This window comes from Delphinus delphis, chromosome 10, assembly GCF_949987515.2.
Source record: "Delphinus delphis chromosome 10, mDelDel1.2, whole genome shotgun sequence".
NCBI classification, from domain to species: domain Eukaryota; kingdom Metazoa; phylum Chordata; class Mammalia; order Artiodactyla; family Delphinidae; genus Delphinus; species Delphinus delphis.
In genome coordinates, this window is record NC_082692.2 from 72,531,577 (window position 1) to 72,557,764 (window position 26,188).

At 37.6% G+C, this 26,188-nt stretch overlaps 1 protein-coding gene across 1 annotated transcript; it reads right to left on the reverse strand.

The window, feature by feature from the left end:
* Positions 1-1,564: 1,564 nt before the first annotated feature.
* On the reverse strand, positions 1,565-20,721 carry ARF4 (ARF GTPase 4). Its single transcript, XM_060022724.1, has 6 exons — positions 20,424-20,721; positions 12,781-12,861; positions 12,221-12,330; positions 5,996-6,067; positions 4,347-4,472; positions 1,565-2,521 (listed from the first exon to the last, which is right to left on the reverse strand). The coding sequence occupies exons 1-6, from the start codon at positions 20,488-20,490 to the stop codon at positions 2,435-2,437; spliced, it is 543 nt and encodes a 180-aa protein (XP_059878707.1). The 5' UTR covers positions 20,491-20,721; the 3' UTR covers positions 1,565-2,434.
* Between the last annotated feature and the right edge of the window lie 5,467 nt (positions 20,722-26,188).

Sequence of the window (26,188 nt, forward strand, 5' to 3'; positions counted from 1 at the left end):
CTCACTTCTACTTGGAAAAAAATAGAACTTCTCAATTTAATTTAAAAACAAAAACAAAGAACTACCACCAGGACTGAAGAAAAAGAATAACTCCTTGGGGTAAAAACATGCCAAATCGGGCTTCCCTGGTGGCGCAGTGGTTGAGAGTCCGCCTGCCGATGCAGGGGACACGGGTTCGTGCCCCGGTCCGGGAAGATCCCACATGCCGTGGAGCGGCTGGGCCCGTGAGCCATGGCCGCTGAGCCTGCACACCCGGAGCCTGTGCTCCGCAACAGGAGAGGCCACAACAGTGAGAGGCCCGCGTACCACAAAAAACAAACAAACAAAAAAAAAGCCAAATCACCAAGTTAATGTTTTCTTTAAAACATAAAAAAGAACAAGCAATCTTGCAAATCTTTATTTAACCCATTTAGCAAAAATTAGGCAATTTTAGATTCCTAATGCAGTCATTTCCAACAATGGTAGTAGTAAGAGCTGCCATATCTTGAAAGTAAGATTATATGGATTCTCTTTATTCTATCTTCAGAGTTCATGAAAGCATCTTTGACTTACTTGGTTTAGTCTTTTAAAAATTAATACAACAGTGGTAATTTAACTATGATCCTATCATTGAACCTCTGAAGTTTTGTATCCCCTAGTTGAACCCCATAAAAACCACACATACTATATACGCTTATCTTAGTTTTATCCAAGAAATGAGACCTTTCTTATTTGGAGGGAAGAAGGAAGAATTCATCCAGTGGGCTAGAGAAGATGCACTTACATGAAATAACACAAGTTTAGCATACACTTTCTCCCAGTAACCTGTTTCACAATCACCAACTACTTAATTCTAAATTCCTTTTGCTTTGTCCAGTAGTTTTTTTGTTTTTGTTTTTTTTACAATTCAAATATACACATTATTTTACAAGCATGTATTGGCTTTGAAACCAAGATTCCAATCCATAAATTTATCTAAATCTAAGCCATTAATAATCATAAAAATGCAAGGTTTATGAAATACATAAAACGTTAGATTACAGACAAAAACTAAGTTACTCATAAGGTTACCAAGTTGAGTTCTTAAGAAATTAACAGACGTAATTCATGAGGTACTACCCTATGACAAAGATTTAGTCACTTTCTGCAGAAGTTCTGAAATTTGTGAAGCTAAAAAAGAAAAGTGTTTGTGAACTTTGTTCTCCTACACAGGAGAGCAGCATCACTAACCGTCTATGTATTACGAGATACAAAAAACACTTGAATTTTTTTTTAAACGAATGTTAGCTGTGAAACAAACACATGCATACATACTTTGGGAGCAGTTCATTTTATTACAGCTTTTTACTCTTGATCTGACTTTAGAAATGTACAGCATCAAAATGGTATTTTATCAAAGACGACTAAATTCTTGAAATTGCTCCTCACTCTGTTACACACAATAGCAACCCACATTTTATTTCCAATTCAAACAATAAATAAACTCACTGGGATCTTTATTATTGTTCACAGTATGTAATATATGCAAATCAACTAAGAAAAATCTATTTCAAACATCTTCAAGACTCAAGAAAAACAAACACCATTACATGTTTTATCATTTTATTAGGAATAATTCCAAATGGGTTATGAAGAAAACTTATTGAGTCTGATGAGTTTTCCAAAACTCTTAATGAAGACATGTTCACCAACAAACAATAAAACATCAGCAGAACTATCATATACTGGGCCAAGAGTCAGGCTGATACCAAAAGCAACATGCAACATAAAAAAGATACAATATAAAGGAAGACAATCTGCTGAGTATTAAAAATCATCTCAATATGAACTCTTTGCAACTAGCACAGAACTAATTAGCTATCAAATCCAAACCACACCAAGGTAAGCTTGGCTGATGGAAGCCAGGAGTTAATAATGGGAGGGAAATATAAGTTCCTCAGTGCAAAAGACCTGAATAGTGTTTTGGAGCATTTCCCTGGCTGGTACAAGCAGTATTAAAAAATCTTTTTTGGCAAGGGAGAAAAATAAATACAAATGGAATGCTACATTTTTTAAATCAGCAGACTGTCCCAGGAATGATAAACGTATCAGTAAAGTAGCAAGGGGATAACTTTAAAACATTATTTGTTGTGGGCTCAAAAAAACATTCAAAATGGATTTATTTAAAGGTGTCACATTAGCTATGTCCAGGCATTTAGGCTTAAGGGAAGTAAAATTAAAAGAGGACAGTTTTTTTCCCCAAGTTAAGAGAATCTCTTTAAAACCAAGCATATTGCTAAATGGCAACATTATACTTGGTAAACAATAATTGGCAACAAAATAAGTTTAAACGCTGTAATATTCTGCCCAAACCAGTCCCACATATTGTTTAAAAACCAAGATGCAAACTAATTTTGTTGTAACAAGCCTAGACCAATTCTATCAAACATGTCCTTGGTTAGATATCCAGTTTCATTTAACGTTTTGAAAGCTCATTTGACAGCCAGTCAAGTCCCTCATACAGACCGGTTCCTTGTGTAGCACAAGTGGCTTGAACATACCACTGTAAAGAAAGGACAATAAGAAAACACTTGATTAATATAACCAGTGTTTAAAATTCCTTACTCAGAAAATTATTTTCCAGGGGTATTAGTGAGCAGGTGCCATAAATGTATAGAGAAAAAGGAAAAATACATAAAGCCATAGGAACTAAAGTTGTAAATGTGTTAAAAGTATATTTCACAAATGATTAATTTTGTATTTAATGATCTCAGTAACTGTATAGATTAGAACTGTTCTCCCACCTCTTGCTTCTCACAAAACTCCTCTCATATCTAAAGCTACTACTACCCATTCATTACATTTAACCAACTACTACTTAATCTGAAAAGAAAATTCATGGGAAGATTAGTAACTAATAAACTACCCACCTGGTCCTTATGATGCTCTTGTTTCCCACAAAACTAAGTTCAGAGTAGAAGAGGCAAAATTTTGAAAGAGTAGGGATTATTGATATTTTAGAGGCAAGCTTTTTCGGGAGTTTCACTATCTTTAGTCTCATGTACCCCCACAAGTTCCAATCTTTAAAATGTTTATGAATATTATCTTCAGTAACTGTATGAAATGCCATGAAAAGTTTCAAATACCAAGAAAAAGACCTAGAAAGCAATTTAATTACCTTTTAGGGATGGTTTATTAATTTTCTTTACTGACCAGTTTTATTTTGCCTTAAAATAAAGACCTTGCTTTAATGTTGCAAAGTCACTTCAAGTCTACCATATGCTGCCAATTATTACTTTAATACCAAGGACCCCAATAACCTAGAAGGCTGGGAAAAAGGCATGAATTCATATCCTCACAGCATGGAAAATTGCATCATTTACAGTCTGTCTTATTTAAATTGGGCTGGGACATCTTAAACAGTGTATACAGTTATTGCCACACCACAGTTTCACCTTGTTGACAAGTTAATGAAAAACTACTGTAAGGCACAAACCGTAATAATAGTTTGTGATATCATCTTTATAAATAAAACAATATATTGTATTTCGCCAATATTTAAACCACTGATCTCAAATGGTAAAGCTATTGGAGAGCAAGTAGATATTTTTTATAATTTTAAACTCAAAACTTGTTTAACATCATAATTACAGGTCCCTCCACAAGCTCTTAGTGCTACCACACACACAGTACAAAATATTATCTAAAATATGGCTGCTATGGCTTCCCTGGTGGTGCAGTGGTTGAGAGTCCACCCGCCGATGCAGGGGACATGGGTTCGTGCCCCGGTCCGGGAAGATCCCACGTGCCGCGGAGTGGCTGGGACCGTGAGCCATGGCCACTGAGCCTGCGCGTCCGGAGCCTGTGCTCCGCAACGGGAGAGGCCACAACAGTGAGGGGCCCGCGTACCACAAAAAAATAAAAAATAAAAAATGTTAACAAAAGTCAAACGAAATAAAGATATTTAAAACCTTTGGATCCTTAAAGGATATATATTAAAAAGTTTAAGAATGGAGAAGATATCAACGTACTTTAAAGTTGAATACAACATTTACAAAGGTTTGCAATAAAGCCTGAAAGGGCTCATTTTTATATAAGCAAGAGTCTCTTACTGTAGTGTTTTCTGTTTTTTGCTTTTGGCTGTGCTGCCAGGCATGCGGGATCTTAGTTCCCCAACCAGGGATCGAACCTGTGTCCCCTGCATTGGCAGGCGGACTCTAAACCACTGCGCCACCAGGGAAGCCCTCCTGTAGTTTTTTAAATGATGTGCTCATCATCTATTTCAAAGGGGACAATTAACTAATAAATGTTTAAACTAAATATCAGCTTAAACAATTATGCTAATAATCTAATAGTCAGGAGATTAACATGAAACTCCAAAAACTTACTGTTCTGTTACGAAGAGACTGAAGACCTAATTTATCTGTCATTTCACTAATGGCCATAGCATTCGGCAAATCCTGTTTGTTTGCAAAAAGCAGCAACACAGCATCTCGCAGCTCATCTTCCTGAAGCTGAAAATAAAGACATTAACAACTACCAAACTGGAATCCAATTATTGTAACAAACTAAGTAAAACAGGCTTCCTACGTATGTACATCATTTATTCAACATTAAATACATTATCAAACATCAAATCAATAATCATACACCTTCAAGTAAAGCAAAACTATTTTCCAAGTCAATCATCCTATACTCCGTTAAGGTAAATCATTCATTCAGTCTTGATGATAATCCATGGAGGGTCAGGATTGGCAAGGACCAGAAACACACACGGGAATAAACATTTATGGCAGGATCTTATGGTACTCAGTAGTAAACATACTTAGACGATGATTCTTTTTGGACTTTTATCCTTTCCAGCCAGTTGGATCCAACGACAGTGGGAAAACAATACAGTGATTAGGGCATTAGTAGTATCATGTAGAATACAAGAATTATACCAAGAGCAGAAGCCAGTGGGAATGAAATACTGATATATGACACAACACTTGGAAACTTATGCTAAGTGAAAAGAAACAAAAAGTTTAAAAAGGTAACAAAAGACCACATATTTTATGCAGGTAGGGTAGAATGGGGGAAGGAATGGGGAACAAATGCTAATAGTTATAGGATTTCTTTTTGGAGGTGATGAAAATGTTCTAAAATTCAATTGTGGTAATGATTGTACAATTTTGTATACCAGAAACCACTGACTTGTACATTTCAAATGAGTGAAGTTATGGTATGTGAACTATATCTCAATAAAGCGGTTTACAAAATAAAAAAAAGAGTAGAAGGGGTAATAGTTAACTGAGACAAAAAAAGCACCAGTTACACACATACTGGCACAATGGTTTTACAAACTGCACTCCAGTCTTAGGAGCACTGAATGAGAATATTTCAGTAAATATTTTACACCTACAAGTCTGAAACCATGACAACGCTCCTCTAGCAAAGTTCCTCAACAATTTTCCCCCTCAGGATTTTTAACAGTATGAACATATGAAAACATTTATCCAATATTTGGCAAGGCCAAAATGCCACCATCAACCAAAATGCCACATGCCTTAGGTGGAATTCTTTTACCATGGTTGCTATTATGTAACATTTTGAAGTATATTTTATAGGTATAGTATAGAGAAAACTGAACCCAATGACCTTGGGAACAAGGGATTTGAACCAGGATTCCTAGGTCACAAAAGCTTCAAAACTGGAGATTTTATAACTAGAAAATAAAAGACCGGACTAAAGTAAAAATCCTCAACCAGAGATATGAATCAAAATCACCCATGGAGCATTCTACAAACAAACTGGGCCTTCCTCCCAACTTACTGAAGTAACTGCTCATCCATGAGTTGTTTTAAAAGCTCTACAGGAGATTTTTATTTGCAGTCTTAAGAACTTGTGATAATATATAGTTTTTCAAGGTTCTTTCTAGCTCTAAAAAGTTGATTTATGTAATCAAATTACAGTTAAAATGTACCGACCACTAACACCACCACTATCACCCAGAAAAACATATCTTGGAAATGATAAATTTAAAAACTATTCTCACCATTTTCTGCAGCTCTTCTGCTCCTTCCTGAATTCTTTCACGATCATTGCTATCTACCACAAAAATAAGACCCTGAAATAAATTAAAAGTTAAATTTAAAGCACACACTAAATATGAAACCTAAGTACACAGGCAGCAAAACCACATCAAGAGTTAATAACATGTTAGGAAGAAAGTCTCCTTACAAAAAAAAAAAAAAGGAAAAGACAGGGTATTACAGATTTGAGCACTATTTGTTATTTTAACTTATCAATGTTATTTCCAAAAGAAAATCTACCTCTTAACAACTGATCACTTTTTTCAACTATGCTAAGAAGAATAAATTCTATACCTTTCCCCTACCTTTGCACATTTAAATGCAGGTAAGTAGAAGTAACAAAATGGCCACAAAGTGGGCACAAAAGGAAAAACAACAATCCACAGAGCCTAAGGATTCATGAATTTACTAATTGAATTACCTTATTCAAAAGCATGCACAAAATGAAACTAAAAAAAGAAGCGGAAGGAGTGCACTACAGTAGCTTTTATATAGTTCATCAGGAAAAGAGAGTCTTGCTCTAGAATGCTGCCTGCCAGCTCTAGAATCAGGAGAAGAAAGTCTTCAGCAAAATATATCAAGAAAAATTCAAGGCTGACTTGATCGAATAAGAAATTCTTAACAAAAAGGAAGGCAGTAACCATTCTTAAAGATATTCAAATATTAGAATTTTATACTACAAAAGAAGTGGAATTGGGAAGGAATTAATTGAATTAAGACTCTTCCAAAAACTTTCAAATGGGAAAGTATAAAATTTTCAGTTAGAGAGAGACAGGGCAGATGAATTTTATAGCTTTGTTAAAATCTATTCCTATTACACTAAAGTATATTCTTTAGTATATACACTAAAGTATTATTTTCCCCACAACCCTGACCCCTAAAGTATTTTTAATCATTTGTCACTTTATCATAAACTGTGTTGTACCACTACTGATTTGTGTAAGTCACCAGATTAAATCCACTGAGGGATTAATCCCCTCAGTATTACCATAGTACTGAGCTTGCCAGGGTACTTAATAATTATTTTAGGCTACGGTCATTAAATGACATAATTTTTTTTGGTCTAAAAAGCTTGAAACCCATTTCCTTTATCTCTGCAGGAAATCTTAATTTTTAAACATCCTACCCTTTGAAAAAAATTTTGGTGCTCTCAGAGCTAGTATGGCATAGTGGGAAGATACCAAATTCAATGCTTATTAGTTATATAAATTACCTAATCCTTGAACATGCCTCCTCTTCTATAAAATAAAATACCACCAATTTTTTAAGCCTATTTTTAAACATAATCATAGAGGTATGAAAGAATGAAGCATTGTCCTTGGCATATCACGGGCATTTAGTAAATGTCTCCTCCTTTTCCTCCCATCCCCAAAACCACTCTTATTTAGAACCTACTTCTCTAGAAGAGGTAATGCCTCTAAAAGGGATCTAATTTTATCTAGACTACTAACAATCTGTTTTTATCGTTTTAAGATGCAAATAACACTGTCAGTCCCAAAGTAACGTTACTGAGAGGGAGGATTATTTGAGAAATTCTAAGTTATTCACTTCCTGGGACAGCAAAATCAAGAGTCTACGTAGAAAAGCTAGGATTCTAAAGATAGCTACTCTAAGAAAAGATTACTTAAAAGGCCAAATATTTAGAACAGGAAAATAATTTGAATTATATAATGAGGTAAGAGGAATTTACTACAATAAACACTGTGTCCTGAATTGCTAATAAAAGTTAGAAGCATGGTTAAATGGAATAATTAGTTTCTTTTAAATTTTACAGCTAAAAGAACTGATCATGAGTGCTGCAAAAGACAGCTTTAATAGCTTAGCTGTGATTACATCCGGCAACCTTGATGTAAAGCTTTCTCCGGCAGCCTTGAAGTCCCTAGGAAGTACTTGGATTTCTGTGGGGTTTTAAGATTTTTTTTAATTTGGACCATTTTTAAAGCCTTTATTGAATTTGTTACAATATTGCTTCTGTTTTACGTTTTGGTTCCTTGGCCATGAGGCATATGGGATCTTAGCTCCCTGACCAGGGAATGAACCCACACCCCCTGTACTGGAAGGCAAAGTCTTAACCACTGGACCGCCAGGGAAGTCCCAGAAGTACTTGGACTTTTGATTCTAAGGTGGTCCACAGAGGCCAGGAATGGGTCTAATTGCAAGTTAAAGTAAATTAAAAAGCATTCTAAACAAGTCTAGGGATAAGAGCAGTGTTACCCTTGGTCAAGAATTAAAGGCTTAAAAATAAAAACATGGAAACAACCTATATGCCCATCGACAGATGAATGGATAAAGATGCAGTGCATATATACGATGGAATATTACTCAGCCATAAAAAAGAATGAAATAATGCCATCTGCAGCAACATGGACAGACCTAGAGATTATCATACTAAGCGAAGTCAGAAAGACTAAAACAAATAACATATGATATCACTTATATGTGGAATCTAAAATACAACACAAATGAACATATCTACAAAACAGAAACAGACTCACAGACATAGAGAACAGACTTGTGGTTGCCAAGAGGGAGGAGGAATGGGGGAGGGAAGGATTGGGAGTTGGGATTAGCAGATGTAAACTAGTATACATAGGATGGATAAACAACAAGGTCCTACTGTATAGCACAGGGAACTATCCTCAATGTCCTGTGATAAACCATAATGGAAAAGAATATGAAAAACAATACATGTATGTATAACTGAGTCACTGTGCTGTACAGCAGAAATTAACACACTGTAAATCAACTATACTTCAATAAAATTTTTAAAAATAAAATAAAAAGAATTACAGGCTTAGGATTAGCAGTTTTACTTCATACCTAAATGTATTTAAAAAGCGTGTTCCCTAAGTGAAATGCCTATGACTTACTTTAAAATAATCCAAATGGTGAAATACATTATAAAGGAGTACTGATTAAAGAATACTGGCCATATCCTAATAATTGAAGTTGGGTAATATCATAGATATGTGGGCACTTATTATGCTATTCTCTACATTTGTATACATTCAAATATTTCCATAGTAAAGTTTTTAAAAGCATGTAACTCATATCAAAACATCTTTCCTAACCACAGCTTTGTTAATGAACAGAAACATTTTAATTTTTAAATAAAAAAGTATGCCTCTTACTTAACATGACATGCTACTTAAACCTGGTTGTTCCCGCCACTCACCTAGGGTATTCACTGCCACCCGGTGGCAATAAACGTCACTTGTCTACAATGTTATAAGAGCTGGAGATCAAGAAAGACATCTGTACATCTTAAACATATGAAGTGCTTCTAACCTCATACATTATTTTTAAAAAATTTTATCAATTCCAGTAGTAAACAAAAAATGATAAGAAACCTCTCGTGGTAGAAAACACCGGAGGTGGGAACTACTTGAATAAAAAATGTAAAACAAGAACCAGCTCTCCACTCTTAATTAAGTCATTCCAAGCTTCAGTTTCCTCTTATATAAGAGTTAGACAACCACAGTAGTTCTCAAGAGGGAGCAATTTTGTCCCCAGGAAATATTTTGCAATATGTGGAGATATTTTTGGTTGTTGCAACTGGATTGGGTGGGGGAGACTACTGCTGGCAACTAGTGTGTAAAGGCCAAGAATGCTGCTAAGCATCCTACAATGCAAAGGAGAGCCCTCCCCTCACTCAATGACAAAGAATTAACCAGTCTGAAATGTCAACACTGCTGCTGTTGAAAAACCCTGTACTAGATAGAGCCTTGCTATTCAAAGTAAGGTTCCAAACCAGCAACATCAGCACCACCACCTGAGAACTTGCTAGACATGAAGAATCTCAGGCCTTACTCAGCCAGGTCCCACTGAATTGATCTGTATTTTAACAAATACCCAGGTGATTCATATGCAGATTAACATCTGAGAAACACTACTGATGTCTAGTTTATATCCCCAGAGATTCTTTTTTTTTTTAACATCTTTATTGGAGTATAATTGCTTTACAATGGTGTGTTAGTTTCTGCTTTATAACAAAGTGAATGTTATACATATGTTCCCATATCTCTTCCCTCTTGCCTCTCCCTCCCTCCCACCCTCCCTATCCCACCCCTCCAGGCAGTCACAAAGCACCTAGCTGATATCCCTGTGCTATGCAGCTGCTTCCCACTAGCTATCTACCTTATGTATATATGTCCATGTGTATATACGTCCATGCCTCTCTCTCGCTTTGTCACAGCTCACTCTTCCCCCTCGCATATCCTCAAGTCCGTTCTCCAGTAGGTCCGTGTCTTTATTCCTGTCTTACCCCTAGGTTCTTCATGACATTTTTTTTCCTTAAATTCCATAAATATGTGTTAGCATACGGTATTTGTCTTTCTCTTTCTGACTTACTTCACTCTGTATGACAGACTCTAGGTCTATCCACCTCATTACAAATAGCTCAATTTCATTTCTTTTTATGGCTGAGTAATATTCCATTGTATATATATGCCACATCTTTATCCATTCATCCGATGATGGGCACTTAGATTGTTTCCATCTCAGGGCTATTGTAAATAGAGCTGCAATGAACATTTTGGTACATGACTCTTTTTGAATTATGGTTTTCTCAGGGTGTATGCCCAGTAGTGGGATTGCTGGGTCATATGGTAGTTCTATTTGTAGTTTTTTAAGGAACCTCCATACTGTTCTCCATGGGGGCTGTACCAATTCACATTCCCACCAGGAGTTCAGGAGTGTTCCCTTTTCTCCACACCCTCTCCAGCATTTATTGTTTGTCGAATTTTTGATGATGGCCATTCTGACTGGTGTGAGATGATATCTCATTGTAGTTTTGATTTGCATTTCCCTAATGATTAATGATGTTGAGCATTCTTTCATGTGTTTGTTGGCAGTCTGTATATCTTCTTTGGAGAAATGTCTATTTAGGTCTTCTGCCCATTTTTGGATTGGGTTGTTTGTTTCTTTGTTATTGAGCTGCATGAGCTGCTTGTAAATTTTGGAAATTAATCCTTTGTAAGTTGCTTCATTTGCAAATATTTTCTCCCATTCTGAGGGTTGTCTTTTGGTCTTGTTTATGGCTTCCTTTGCTGTGCAAAAGCTTTGAAGTTTCATTAGGTCCCATTTGTTTATTTTTGTTTTTATTTCCATTTCTCTAGGAGGTGGGTCAAAAAGGATCTTGCTGTGATTTATGTCATAGAGTGTTCTGCCTATGTTTTCCTCTAAGAGTTTGATAGTGTCTGGCCTTACATTTAGGTCTTTAATCCATTTTGAACTTATTTTTGTGTATGGTGTTAGGGAGTGATCTAATCTCATACTTTTACATGTACCTGTCCAGTTTTCCCAGCACCACTTATTGAAGAGGCTGTCCTTTCTCCACTGTACATTCCTGCCTCCTTTATCAAAGATAAGGTGACCATATGTGCGTGGGTTTATCTCTGGGCTTTCTATCCTGTTCCATTGATCTATCTTTCTGTTTTTGTGCCAGTACCATACTGTCTTGATTACTGTAGCTTTGTAGTATAGTCTGAAGTCAGGGAGCCTGATTCCTCCAGCTCCGTTTTTCGTTCTCAAGATTGCTTTGGCTATTCGGGGTCTTTTGTGTTTCCCCAGAGATTCTGATTCAAGTGGTCAGGTGTTATGATCAGGGCTTTGGGATTTTTAAAACTCCCCAGGTAATTTTAATGTGCAGTCAAATTTGAGAATTCCTGCTCTACAGAATCACTAAGGTCTCTACCATGCCAGCATTATACATACTACATGATAATATAAAAATCATGTACAAATCAACAGAGAAGATTTACCTTAATATATTTTTTCTTAATGTATTTTAATAAAGTAAACACTTAACTGGGTTAAATGAAGGGCTATTAATTGTATTACATTCATTTAAAACTACAATGACAGAAAGTTATACAGATCTTACTTCCTAAACTAAGAATGAAACCAATAGAACTACTGAAGAAACATCTAATTCAAACCTGAGAACCACCCCACTTCATCTTCCAAAATATTACTACGATAATTATGTAACTCTTCCACCCTAAGTTATTTAGCCTACAAAGGCATGAATGAGAGAGTCCACTGAAGAACATGGAAATAGTGATAAGAAGAATGCCAACTCATGGAGTAAACACCAATATCCAAGTAAACAGTATATATTAACATAAACTTTGGAACATGAAACATATAAATAGAAGTTATAAAAATGTATAGCATTCCTAACTTACCTGGGTATTTTGGAAGTAATGCCTCCAGAGAGGCCTAATTTTATCTTGACCACCAACATCCCATACTGTGAAACAAATGTTCTTATATTCTACTGTTTCCACATTAAAACCTATAGAGAAAAAAGAAAAAAAAAGTTTGCTGCGCACAATGTCATTCAGAAAATAAATCCCTTTATTGTGGAATTCTCCCAGAATTGCTTTTTTTTAAAGTCCTAATAGATAATCAACAAACGTAAAAGCCCAAGACAGTTACAATGATGGCTATATGTCATTGTATATTTGTCCAAACCCAAAGAATGTAGGACAACCCTAAGGTATATGGACTTGGGGTGATTACGATGTGTCAATGTAGGTTCATCTACTGAGTGATGCTGACAATGGAGGAGGCTATGCACGTGTTGGGGGAGTGGATATATGGGAAATCTCTGCAGTTTCCTTTCAATTTTTCTGTGAACCAAAAACTACTCTGAAAAAAAAAATAGTCAGAATTAAACTATATTCTATTTTACTTTATAATACATTATTATGATATAAATTAAAATCACTGTAAACTTTCTTACCAATGGTAGGAATGGTGGTGACTATCTCTCCTAACTTCAGTTTATACAGAATGGTGGTCTTGCCAGCAGCATCCAACCCAACTAGAAAAAGACATTTCAGATTTTAAATCTAGACCAAAAGCACACATTAAGAAACAATTTTACAACAAATTTTTATTTTGAAAGCAAAAGCTGACTGGTCAAGGCACAAATGAGTTAGAAATGAAATCGCCTCATTTCTGATTCCCAAAGGCAACACCTCCTACAAAAGCCTTTCCATTTTTCTTTCTAGACCTAGAGAGACAGCACAAGGTCTAATCTCAAGATCTGCTTTGCCACACAATAGTTGAATGGCTTTAAACAAATCACTTTGGGAAAGAGGCCAGAGAAATCAGCTATAAAATAAGGGGACTAGATCAAGTAATCTAAGATCTCTTCCAATTCAAGTCCTCATTAATTCTATGAACTACTACCATTTTTAATAACACAAATTATAGGGCTTCCCTGGTGGCGCAGTGGTTGAGAGTCCGCCTGCCGATGCAGGGGACACGGGTTCGTGCCCTGGTCCGGGAAGATCCCACATGCTGCGGAGCGGCTGGGCCTGTGAGCCATGGCCGCTGAGCCTGCGTGTCCGGAGCCTGTGCTCCGCAACGGGAGAGGCCACAACAGTGAGAGGCCCGCGTACCGCAAAAAAAACAAAAAAAAAACACAAATTATAAGTTGAATCAGAGAACACATAAAAACAAATTAAGAACTATCTTTAAGATTCAAAAACTCAATTTCCTTTAATATAACAAGCAAATTTTAGGTAAAAGGTCTTGATGCTAGGGGAAAAAATATATATGTAAGAAAGGAAGATGAAGCCAATTTTACCCCTACCTAAATCCATTTCAACATCACATGTGCAGAAATGATAACAAAAGACTGGTTAATTTGGGTTGTAAAGAAGGCCTTGTCATATTCATCTCCAATATGATGTCTAAATTCTTAAAATAATTCCTTTGAGGCAGGCAGATATAAGTAGGGAGGAATGTACTTGTTTCCAAAACAAAAAAAATCCATACTACAACAAGAAGGTATAGAAGAGGGTGAAAAGCAAATTAAATGTTTAAGTATGAATCTCTGAAAAGCTGCATATTCTACATTGTTTGTTAAAGCCTTCATAAATGGAAGGTCAATATCTAAAAACCTCACTGAATATTATTGGTCTAAGGATATCACATTTGGCCACCTAGATTAACACTATCACAGATTTTGAAATCAATTCAACCGAGTATTGATTTAAGCAAGGATAGTTTTTCGTGTTTCTTTGTTTGTTTTTTAAGGATAGTTTTGTTGTTGTTGTTTAGTATTTATATCAGAGCATGACTTAGCACAGGAAACCCTTGCTTAAAAAAAAAAAAGATCTCCCTGGAGACTCAGGCATTTTATGCTTTCTTACTCCTCTATCCTCTGATCAAACTCTGTTCCCCACTTCTTCATACTGAGATTGTTTATTCTGTCCAAAATACTATGACACTTCCTAGTCAGAACGAGTAGCCCCCTCACTCACGGGCATAAGAAAAACCAACTGTTAACAGGAACTGTTTTATGTTTTAACTACAGAACAGAAGAGCAAACATATCAGAAAACATAATTCTAAAAATATACAAAGAAACAAAAGCGGCTACCTTAGAGTTTGGCATCTTTAATAAAAATATAGAAAATGAGGAGGTGAACAACAGGATATTTTCATTGTTAGAAAAAGCTAAGTCCCTTAGAGCCTAAGTCCTCCTCAGGAGATTTTGATCAAATTTTAAAATAAAGCAAAATTCACCTTTAGCTAAGTCCAAATGCCATTAGCCCAGGTAGGAAGAACTGAAACTGAAATAATGATTACAAAAAACACTTGTGTTAAGTTTTGAGAACTAAGGTACACACCAGTCCTCACTGGTGGTCCAACTTGACCTCAGACCTTAGTTTAAAAAAAACGTAGGGCTTCCCTGGTGGCGCAGTGGTTAAGAATCCGCCTGCCAATGCAGGGGACAGAGGTTTGAGTCCTGGTCTAGGAAGAGCCCACATGCCGCGGAGCAACTGAGCCCCTGCACCACAACTACTTAGCCTGCGAGTCACAACCACTGAAGCCCGCATTCCACAAGAGAAGCCACCACCATGAGAAGCCAGCGCACCGCAACAAAGAGCAGCCCCCGCTCGCCGCAACTAGAGAAAGCCCGTGAGCAGCAACGAAGACCCAACGTAGCCATAAATATATAAATAAATAAATTAGCGTTGTATAAATGCAAACCAGAAGGTTTTTTTAAAGGTATTTCTATTGTGAGATTTAAGATGCACAAATTAATGTATATCATCACTCATTATATAGTTCCTCACTCAAAAATATGTTGGTCTAACAATTCTGTGCCCATTTAGTGATTTCTTAAGTATGTATTTCCTTACTGTTGCAATATTTGGCAATGAAATTTCTCCACAAAATGAAACTATAACCAATTCTCAACTAGCCAAGATAAGACTCTAATCTGTACAGTCCAGTAACGTCCTCCCCTCCCTCTCACCCTCATAAACAAGTCACTGTTTTGAAAGATATACTGGAATTACTTGTTCTCCTTGACTGGACCTGCACTTTAACCAGAGTGTTAAAAGCAGCAAAACTTTCCCCAAAATCTTTGCCAATCATTAAAAAGTATGTCTACCAAATTAAGGCAGCAAGAAATACTTATATTTTAAGTTTTAAAATTAGATTCCAATTATCTCAACTTGGAGAAACAACCAAACGCAGAAAAGAAAACGACTGAGAATAAAAAAGTATATTTTCAGTTAAGTTTCAGTTAGGATATTTTTCTTCATGTTTTATCTCTCAAATTTTCTACAAGGAAGCTTGAAAAAAACTTCATAATTTTTCAATAATTAAAAATTGAGTGCTTATTGTGTTCCAAACACAATACTAGGTGATTCCATACATTTTGTAATTTAATTCTCACAATAACTCTCCATTTTTCAGATGCAAAATCTGAGATTCAGAAACATCCCCAGAATCACAGGAGTAGTAAAACAGATTTTAAAACCCTAGGTCTTTTGGAGAAATTAGATACATATATAGCTGTGGGAATGGAAAATGGTGTAGCTGCTTTGAAAAAGTTTGTCAGTTCCTCAATATGTTAAACATAGTTAACAACGACCCAACAACCCTATTCCTAGCTTATCTACCCAAGAAAATTAAAAACATATGCCCACACAAAAACTTTTCATGAATGTTCAAAGCAGCATAATTCATAAGAACCAAAAAGTGGAAACAACTACATTTCCATCAACTGATGAATGATAAACAAAATGTGGAATATATCCATACAACAGAATTACTATTCAGCCGTAAAAAGGAATGAAGTACTGATACATGTTATAATATGGATGAATCGTGAAAACACGCTAAGTGAAAGAAGCCAGACACTAAAGGCCACATATTGTATGATTCTGTTATATGAAATATCCTGAATAAACAAGCCCATAGAAACAGAAAGCAAAAGAGTGGTTGCAAGAGGGAGGGGTGAGGAGGGGAGTGACTGCTATCTTGTGTGGGGTTTCTTTCTGGGCTGATGAAAATGTTCTAGAATTAAGACAGTGGTGGGAGTTCCCTGGTAGCCTAGTGGTTAGGATTACGGGCTTTCACTGCCCCGTGGTCCAGGTAGATCCCCAGTCCCGCAAGCTGTGCGGTACCGGGGAGGGGGACAGTGGTAATGGTTACACAACTTTATGAATATACTAAAAACCACTGAACTGTACACTTTTAAGGAATAGTATGTGAATTACATCTCAATTTTTTTTTTAATTAAAAAGAAACAATCCTAAGTCTGATGCCAGAGCTCTCAAATAGTATTCATATATTGCCATCCTGCCCTTAGGGTTTTTTGGTGGACACACACTATCTTAATATTTTATCTAATTCCTCAGAGGTTTGACCATCAAAACTGAAATTGAGGCTACCAGATGTACAGAAAAACTATAATGACCTTGAGTTTTGCTTCTACCTAACAGGTCAGGAGTATCAGCACTTTCATCAATGTGTTAATTAACAGCAAATTATCAGCCTCTGATAGTCATACTTTATAATAATGCAGGAGGGTACACCTAAGGGTGGTTGTATCAACTTCTAATGGCATGAAGCTAAGGATTTTTGCCTTTTCTACTGTTTACCTATATCACATAACTAATCAGAAGACACGCCCCCCCCTTTTTTAAAGGCTGGCAATTATGTTTTCAACTAATGACCTAAGAAGATGGTCATAATAAACTAAGTCAAAAGGACTACAATTTTGGAGAAACAAAAACCTCCTCTTAAAGGCTGAGAGTAAATATAACAAATATTAAAAGTGGAATGGTGGAATGATAAGAAATTATCACTTTATTGTTTTTCATGTTTTCTAAATTTAACAATAAGGACATTATTTTTAGAATCAGGACCAAAAATTTAAAATTAAATAGTAAATGTATTTATAAAATATGCTAGGAAAAAAGTATGAGACACCACTCACTTTAAAATATTGTTAGTATTTTTCAAATTGGGAAAAGATCCTTTCCTCCAAAACCTCTCTGGTCCCAAAAAGCCACTGTCACATGAAAGACAACACAAAACTACATTGGTATGTATTAGCAATCTTTTCGAAAGCAATACTTTCTCAGCTTTTCAACGGGCAAGAACTTGCAAGTTCAAAGAGAGGAGAATTAGTATTTCCTCTACAGAACATATTGTTTCAAATATAAACAAAATTTCGGCAGTCATTTACCAAAATTACATCTCACCACAGATATGGAGATCAGACTTAAAACAGGATAATGACGGACTACATGAGAAATCTAAGGTGAAAACTGGTCATCTTTGAATTTAAGCTCAATAATATCATTTACAAGATTTTTTTCTGTAAAACTACAAAATTTCTGTCAATCTATAGTTTAAGTGATGTTACATTTGATACCTTGTGTTGATTTTAAATTTTTTTTTTTTTTTTGCGGTACGCGGGCCTCTCACTGTTGTGTCCTCTCCGGTTAAGGAGCACAGGCTCCGGACGCGCAGGCTCAGCGGCCATGGCTCAGGGGCCTAGCCTCTCCGCGGCATGTGGGATCTTCCAGGACCGGGTCACGAACCCGTGTCCCCTGCATCGGCAGGCGGACTCTCAACCACTGCGCCACCAGGGAAGCCCGATTTTAAATTTTTTAATTAGGGAATTCCCTGGCGGTCCAGTGGTTAAGACTCCATGCTTCCAACACAAGGGACGTGGGTTCCACCCCTGGTCGGGGAACTAAGATCCCGCATGCCTCACAGCACGGTCAAAAAGAAAAAAAAATTTTAATTAGTTAACATAAGCTGCAACTTCAAACACCTTTTAAAATTACTTTAACTTTTAGGAAAGTGTGTACAAATAAAATTTAAAACTTCTCCAACAGTAATTTGGCAAACCAGATTCAATAGTTAACTGCTATCTTTCAACAACATTTTAAAACGGTCACTGACTCAAGAAAGCATGAATTTTACTAAGCCATATAAAGGAAAAGGAAGAACACATGCCTGTCAAAGAAAATTAATATGGAAAAAACAATCATTAATTGGTAATTCTAAACTAGGATAGGGGCAGACACATTAAAAGTGATCTATTATATATGCTATCACTCATAAAGCTAGATATAAAAATCTAAGAATGATCAAACCCCCAAATCACCTATTTCACTATCCATACACATATTCTCCATAAGGTTATACTTCCTTTGATGAGCTACCATAAAAGGTGACCTTGTGACTAACCTGTTTTTAATCAAGGAAACCTAATTATCCTAAGTTAAAGTGCAAAACAAGAACAGCAAACCTGAGTAATAAAACATTTAACATGAATGAATAATTTCAAATCATGACTTCTATTCCCTGCACAAATGCACAAAGTTACTTTTCTTCTTCCATTTTCTATCAATCATTTCTGGGGAGTAAAGGAGAGAAATGCTTCCCTAATATAGTAAATATATGAAAGTGCTTATAGCATATATAATTCTACCTTTCTTCTCCCTCTGAAACTGTCAGCCGTCACAAAAAACTAGTGAAATGAGAAACAACAATTTACAAAAAATCTTTAGTAAAATACTACACATTACATTTCAAATATAACACACTACACTTCCAGGAACAGAACCACGTACTAGCTAATCTCTTTAAGGAACAGGCTGGAAATCATTTAGCACAGTCCAAAGTTCTCCCAGTGACTTCAGATCCTTTTTTAGACGGTCGATTTTCAGGCACTTTTAAAGACTAAATAATATGTTTACCCTGCTAAAATAATTCTTTTTCATAATTGAAACCTGACAAACTTTGAAAGAGAAAACATTTTCATTTATCTTTGTGAATGAATTATCAACAATTGTTTCATGGATTGTGAATAAGCTGCAATAAGAGGAAAGTGAAAAAAGAACCAAATGTGCACACCCTTTATCTTCACATACCTTGAAATACTACTGAACCTTGCTTTGGGAAACTTTCAAATAAAACCTCCCCCACTGCACTTCTCTAGAAAACAAGCTAATGAACCAACAAAATTCAATGTTTAAAGTTAGCGAGGCTAATTATAGCATTATTTAGGTCCATGGAGCTTAGCTGTGATGTAAAGACTACTCACAGTACTATGAGGGAGGCATTGCTTACATCACTCAAGTGACAAGCCCCTTCTCCCTCAGCAGAGCGAAAAACCGACCCTAAAAAGCAATTTTTAAAAAGCCCATTTTCCATAAGAATTTTTAAAAAACACCCTTGTAATTACTGCTTAACAAGGCCTCCCTAAAGTTATGCGTCAAGATGTTCACTTACTGAAAATCTGTCACCGGCTTAAAAGAATTAGTTTCTAAGCCTTTTTTTTTTCATTAAACTTTAGCCAGCTGTATAAAAACTGCATAGTTTTAAAAGCAAAGGGAGTAAACCAAATATATTTAGCCCTTGAGAGTGGCCAAACGAAACATTCACGATAAACTCAGTTTTCAGGAACATTAATAAGGAAAAGAAAAAAAATATGAGGCGGAATCCTGAGCGAAGGAAAGTTTAGCGAAGTGAGCGCTGAGGACTCCGGACTCTACTGAAACCGTGAGTGCTCCCCTGCCACCGCACTGGGCCCGGTCACTTCCTGCCCCGGCCGGCTCCGGGCTCTCGGCGACCGCTCGCTCACACACCATTGGAGTGTGCAGAGTGTGTACACGGGGCAGAAAAGGGGAGGAGGAAGGCTGGAATCGCTCGGCCTCCCTCCCGACCGTTGCCCACACCCGGGGAAGAAGGGAGCCAGATCGCACTCACAGAATGGGCCTCGCCAGTGTCTTTCGGGTTCGGCAAGATCCGACAGTTCGCTACTCTCACATCTCCGCGAAACTGTGTCGGGCTTTCAATAAGACCACGAAGAGAAAGCCAAACCCAGAAGGAGGAAACCTTGCCCGCGGCCCCGTTCCAGCCTCTTCGACAGATCTCGGGCGACCGCCCACCCTTCGCCCCATTGTTCCCCCTTAAGAATTCCTCCCGACCCCCAGCCCGCCGCCCCTCCCCCACCACAGCTGACGGGGGGTAAAAAAACAGGCCCCGAGGCCGCCCCAAGCATAGAGACTCGGCCGCCCCACCAGGGCCTGGCCTCTTCCTTCAGGCCCTGACTCACCCATCAAAATGCGCATCTGCTTCTTGCCGAAGAGACGGGAGAAGAGAGAGGAGATGGTGAGGCCCATGGCGGTAGTGGCACTTGCGATGGGCAGAAGCAGAAGGGGTTTGGCGCGACCCCGAGCCTTCTTTCACGCTCCCGGCAAACTCAGGGAGGAAAGAGGAGCTGAGGGCCGCAGGGACGGCTCGCCAGCCGATGTGTAGGACGGAGCTCCCCTCCGGGAAGGAATTAGCGGAGTGATGACCTGCTTGACGACTGGCGGGGCTGCTCCGGCTCTGGCGTTAAATCTTCGGCTATGCCACGTCACGCGGCAGCCGCGGCGACTCCGGCAGCGGCCCGGCCCCTCCAACGCGGACAGAATCGCGTCACCGTCGCCCCATCCCCCTGCGCTTCCGGCGCTGCCCGAACCAGTGCGCCTGCGCACCAGGGGAATTGGCCATCTTCGCTGACTTGCGCCGCTGGCCGGCGTCACCGCCCCGGACGTGGCTCCTGGAGTTGGGCGAGGCCAGTCAGCCCCTGTGTAAAGGGCGACGGACACGGTCCCACACTGCCTCGCTTCATCACGTCCAATCAGACTCAAGGAGGGACGTTTCTGCGCAGAGAAATGCATCCTGGCGGTTGTATTCCTTGCTTCCGGAAAGGCGGGCTGTGCATTATGGGTTCGGTAGTGAACCTCCGTTCTTTCCGCCTCTTCAAGGGAACGCGCGTAGGGGATTTCCTGCTCTACGAAGGTACGCGGTTCACGCACGGGACCACACACTTGCCCTAATGGAGGGGTGAAAACGGGCCCTGCTTTCCCAAGAGATAACTTGTTAAAAGCTGACGTGCAGGGGCAGAGGCTGTAGCAACCCCATATGAAGCTAGGCCTAAACACCTCGGTCCCCACGCCAGGTTATACTGAAGATCCCTAATCCTTTGTCAGAACAAGAGAACTCCGAGACATTTTCGTCGACTATTGAAGCTTTTTAAGAGAAGCCAACGGGGAAGGCTTTTCTTGTATCTCTTCTCTCCCAGAAGAAGCATGGAAGATTTATTCCCGATGTTAAGAAAGTGGAAAGCCTCCTCACTTAAAAAATATTTACGATCTTAGTGTTTTCCTGACTACAAAATAAAGTATACATCTTGTTTAAAATACATGTCTACACATATATCCGTAAGTTCCCCACAGTCTTCGCCTCCTACATACTTCCTCCATACTGTTGGTGCAGTTTAGGATTAGTAGCACCCCCGACCAGCACCCTTATGCTGGTTAAGTCATGCTCACCCACCTTTCAGATCTCTTTAGAGTTTAACTCCCTGGGAAAATACATTCTTCACCTCCTAAATTACTCAGGCTCAAAAAAATCATAACTGCTCTTCACAGTTATGATTTCACATTTAATATTACTATTGACAACCCTCTTCCCCTCTCCCACTTGTCTGAAAACTCTGTAAGGCCGGCCTCTAGCCCGTTTTTATATTACGTTGTTTTCGCTGGGCTTGGCACACCGCGAAACTCACATATGGTTGAATGATAGAGAGATAGCTGAATAAACTATGGTGTATCCATTACTGCTCCTGAGAATACTCTCAGGAGTTAAAGGAATGTAGAACTATAAATTCTAATGAAAAGCTCTCCGAGATACAGTTACTGAAAAAACACCAAATAATGACTAAGTACCGTGAAGGAATATAAAAATGTAGATTTCACCCGGGGTGGGGGGTGTGTGTGTGTGTGAATGCAGAACAATAACTTTCAAGTAGAATCTGCAGTAATGATAGTTACTGGTTACCTGTCTAACCTGTGTGGAGCGAGGAGGGCACCTTCCCCAGAGTGAGGGAACCTAGTTTGGGGGTGGTAGTCAAAAGAGCTTTATCTATACTTTTAAAAATCCGCTTTATTGAGATATAATTTACATGCAACAAAATTCACCAATTCTAAGTGTACAATTCTATGAATTTTAACAAATGTATACAGTAGTGTAGCCAACACCATAATCATGATATTAATCATTTATATTACCCCCAAAAGTTCTCTCATACTCCTTTGTAGTCGTTCTCTTCCCTCACTTCAAGCCGCTGGCCAACCACTGATGTGCTGTCACTATAGACTTGCCCTTTCCAAATTTCATGTAAATGGAATACTGCAGTATGTAGTCAGTCTTCTGTGTGTGGCCTCTTTCTCCTAGCCAAATGATTTTGAGATTCATCCATGTTATAGCATGTACCAATACTTTGTTCTTTTTTATTGCTGAGTAGTATTCCATTGTATGGATATACTACAATTTCTTTATCCATTCATCAGTTGATGGCCCATTTGGGTTGTTTGAAGTTTTGGACTTTTATGAATAAAACTGAACATTTGAGTACAAGTGTCTGTGAATCTGTATTAACTTATTTTTACAAGATGAATTTATTCATGCACATATGTAATTTAAAAAATAATCTTTTAATTCAACGAATAAGTTCACCACTGTTTGACGTTTATTCTTCCAGATTTTACTCTCTGAAATATTAACATCCCTTTATAAATATTAATGGGATTTTATACTGCTAAGCAACTCCTTTTTCAATTTACAAATATACTGTGGCCATTTTAAAATATAAGTACTTACAGATTTAACTCATTCTTTTTAAGGGTTGCATTTCATTGTATACATGTAAGATAACTTATTTAACTGATCTATCAAATTGTAAAACATGAATTTCTTTGATCAAAATTCCACTTTCAATAATCTATGGTACCAAAATTTCCCTCAAGTTTCCTACGTAATACTTTTAAGATGTTCAATGTTCATTAAAGCACTGTAATGGAGAAAACTGGAAACATTATTTAAAATAAATAAATATATTTTTTTGGCCGTGCAGCTTGTGTGATCTTAGTTCCCCGACCAGGGATTGAATCCATGCCCTCAGCAGTGAAAGCGTGGAGTCCTAACCACTGGATGGCCAGGGAATTCCCAAAACAAATATTTAAATACTCCTTTGTTTCTTTTCCTCACTGGTCACTAGTCCAGACATTCCAATTTTGCTTTTGCTTTGCTGCAATTTTATGAGTTTACGCCAGTAATAAACGAAGACAGTTATTAGACCCATTGCCAGGATAAAGATTTAATATCTTTTCCTAATAGTGCTATCCTAGGCGATTCTGTAGTTGCTTATTCCAGCTGGTGCATTCTGCAGGATGGGGTTGAATAAGATAAGAAAAACCTGCGAAGTTTCAAAAAGAGTAAGCTTTATATTGTTGAAGTCCTACTGAGTAAAACTACGTTTCGTAGAACTACCCTTCAGAAACTGTCATTTCTCAGGAGTGACCCTGAGCAATCAAAACCAAAACCTTCTTTACTCAGGTGGATAAGGTAAAGCCACTCACAGATTCCAGTCGGTTTATTCTGCCCTGCCCCCCTTTTTTAAAATTTCCAAATGTTCCAATAATATTCTTAAGCAAAGTGAAATTAAATTTCAATTAAATATACAACATTTGAAGAACAGGGAAATGCAAAGGGTAAGCAACTGATTTTTGCACTCAGATTTTTAAAAGCAGCTTAATAGACATGTTTATTAATTTCTGGTGTGCAACAAAATGCTATTTGATTTTGTAATAACAAAGTCTATGCAATTACCTGAGAGATCCACATATTTTCCCAGAATTTTGACTTAAACGGAATTATAGACTATATCTCCCTTTTTGAGAAGAAAACTTCCTTTTCACTGGAAATACGTATAAAGAGTTGCTTAGCAGTTGAATAACTTAAAATTGCATTTTGGAAGCTTGCTAGATAAAACATTCTTGTATCCTTTAAGTTTTTATGTCTGCTTTGAGTTTTTATAGAATTCCTTAAAACAATGTTCACCTGATCTAAGGGTCTTCTTAAATTGATTTTCTAAATTTCTTGAGACAAATGAAATGGGTCCCCTTCCTCATAACTTCTTCCAAAATATAATCCATATGTTCTTCTTAGTTAAGCAAAACAGATGGAAAGAATCCTGATCTCCATCATTAGCCTCTAAAACCTAAACCAAAAAATCAAATGAAGATGTCAGGAATAGATTTTTCAGATTTCCCTTTAAGATTTTCTACGCATCAAGAAGCTAATGGAGGTTACAAAACAGGATAATGGCCCACTGAAATGTCTCCATTGTAAAGATAAGGATAATCAGAGTCAGAGAGGTTAAGTAACCTGCCCAAGGTATCACAGCTAGTAAGAACTGGGATAAGAACCCATTTATTCTCATGTCAACACCCTTAACCATGGTACTACTGCCTTTTTTTTTTTTCTTTTAAGTACACTTAAAAGCAAGGGTTCCCATATGGAACAAACAGAATGGAATACCTATTTTAATTAGTGTGAAGAAGCCTCCAAAAGATTTCGAAATTCCCAGATAGCCTCTTTGAAATACTTGTCGTAAAAGGCTAATGAAAAATCAGGCACAAAAGGTATCTAAAACAATAACTAGGGCTAACCCATTATACCCTCCTAGGCTTCCTCATCAAAACATTGGCCCCCAGAATGATGTCTCAATTTCAATCAACTGAGACACTGGAAAAAACTATCCTCAAAAACCCTATGTAAACTCTTCAGCATCAACTTAAATGGCCTCATATGGGTCCCTCCCAGATTTGATGACTCTCTGAGGGATTTTCTGGCAAACTGCTATGTATTTCCTTAAACAGCCAAGGGGAAACAAAAATTAAAATTGATGAGGTTACTGAATACCACCAGAAATATTTGTTGTTTGTCCTGGATGAAACCTGACAATATATTTGAAAGGATTTGATAACTTTAGGATTAGAAATTTGGCCAAATAGGAGAAGCTGATATTCAGGGCCTCTTAGGAATTTTTTTAGGCCTTCTCTCCTAAGTTAAATATACTAAAAGGGAAAGAGGCATTCAAACAATAGGTGAATCGGTGTGTCAGTCCTTTTAATCCTAAACCTCCCCATTCATCTTAAAATACTTGTAGACATTGTGACATTAGAAACAGAATTGTCCTGCAGATATACCCCAAAAATCCATCTTGTAAAAAACTTGGATACTTTGTGCCTTTGTGATATAGATTTTATACCCCCATTCTCTCTAGGACCTAAAAGCCATTCTTGGACATGCAAACACCAGGGAGGTAATTCTTATCAAAAGGGGTAAAAATCATTAAAAAAAAAAAAAACTTTTGTGACTTTTACACAAATAGTAGTAACTATAAGGTCTCTGTGTCTCTGTGCATCTATATTTATACATGTTGTAAATGTGTGATATTCTCCACTTCTGGATGGTATTATCAAAACTAATTTGTAGGGACTTCCCTGGTGGCTCAGTGGTTAAGAATCCGCCCGCCAATGCAGGGAACAAGGGTTCAATCCCTGGCCTGGGAAGATCCCACATGCTGCAGAGCAACCGAGCCCGTGCACCACAACTACTGAGCCTGCACTCTAGGGCCCGGGAGCCACAAGTTCTGAGCCCTTGAGCCATAACCACTGAAGCCCGTGCACCCTAGAGCCTGGGCACCACAACTACTGGGCCCACGCGCCTAGAGCCTGTGTGCTGCAACAAGAGAAGCCACCGCAAAGAGAAGCCCGCGCACTGCAACGAAGAGTAATAAGCTCACTGCAACTAGAGAAAACCCACAGGCAGCAACAAAGACCCAACACAGCCAAAAAAATAAATAAAATAAAAATTTTAAAAACTGTGGAAAAAAAGAAACCCTTATAAAAAAATTTGTAAAGTGCTCTCTTTGATTGGCTTAAAAACAAACAAGTGCATATATATATATATATATATATATATATA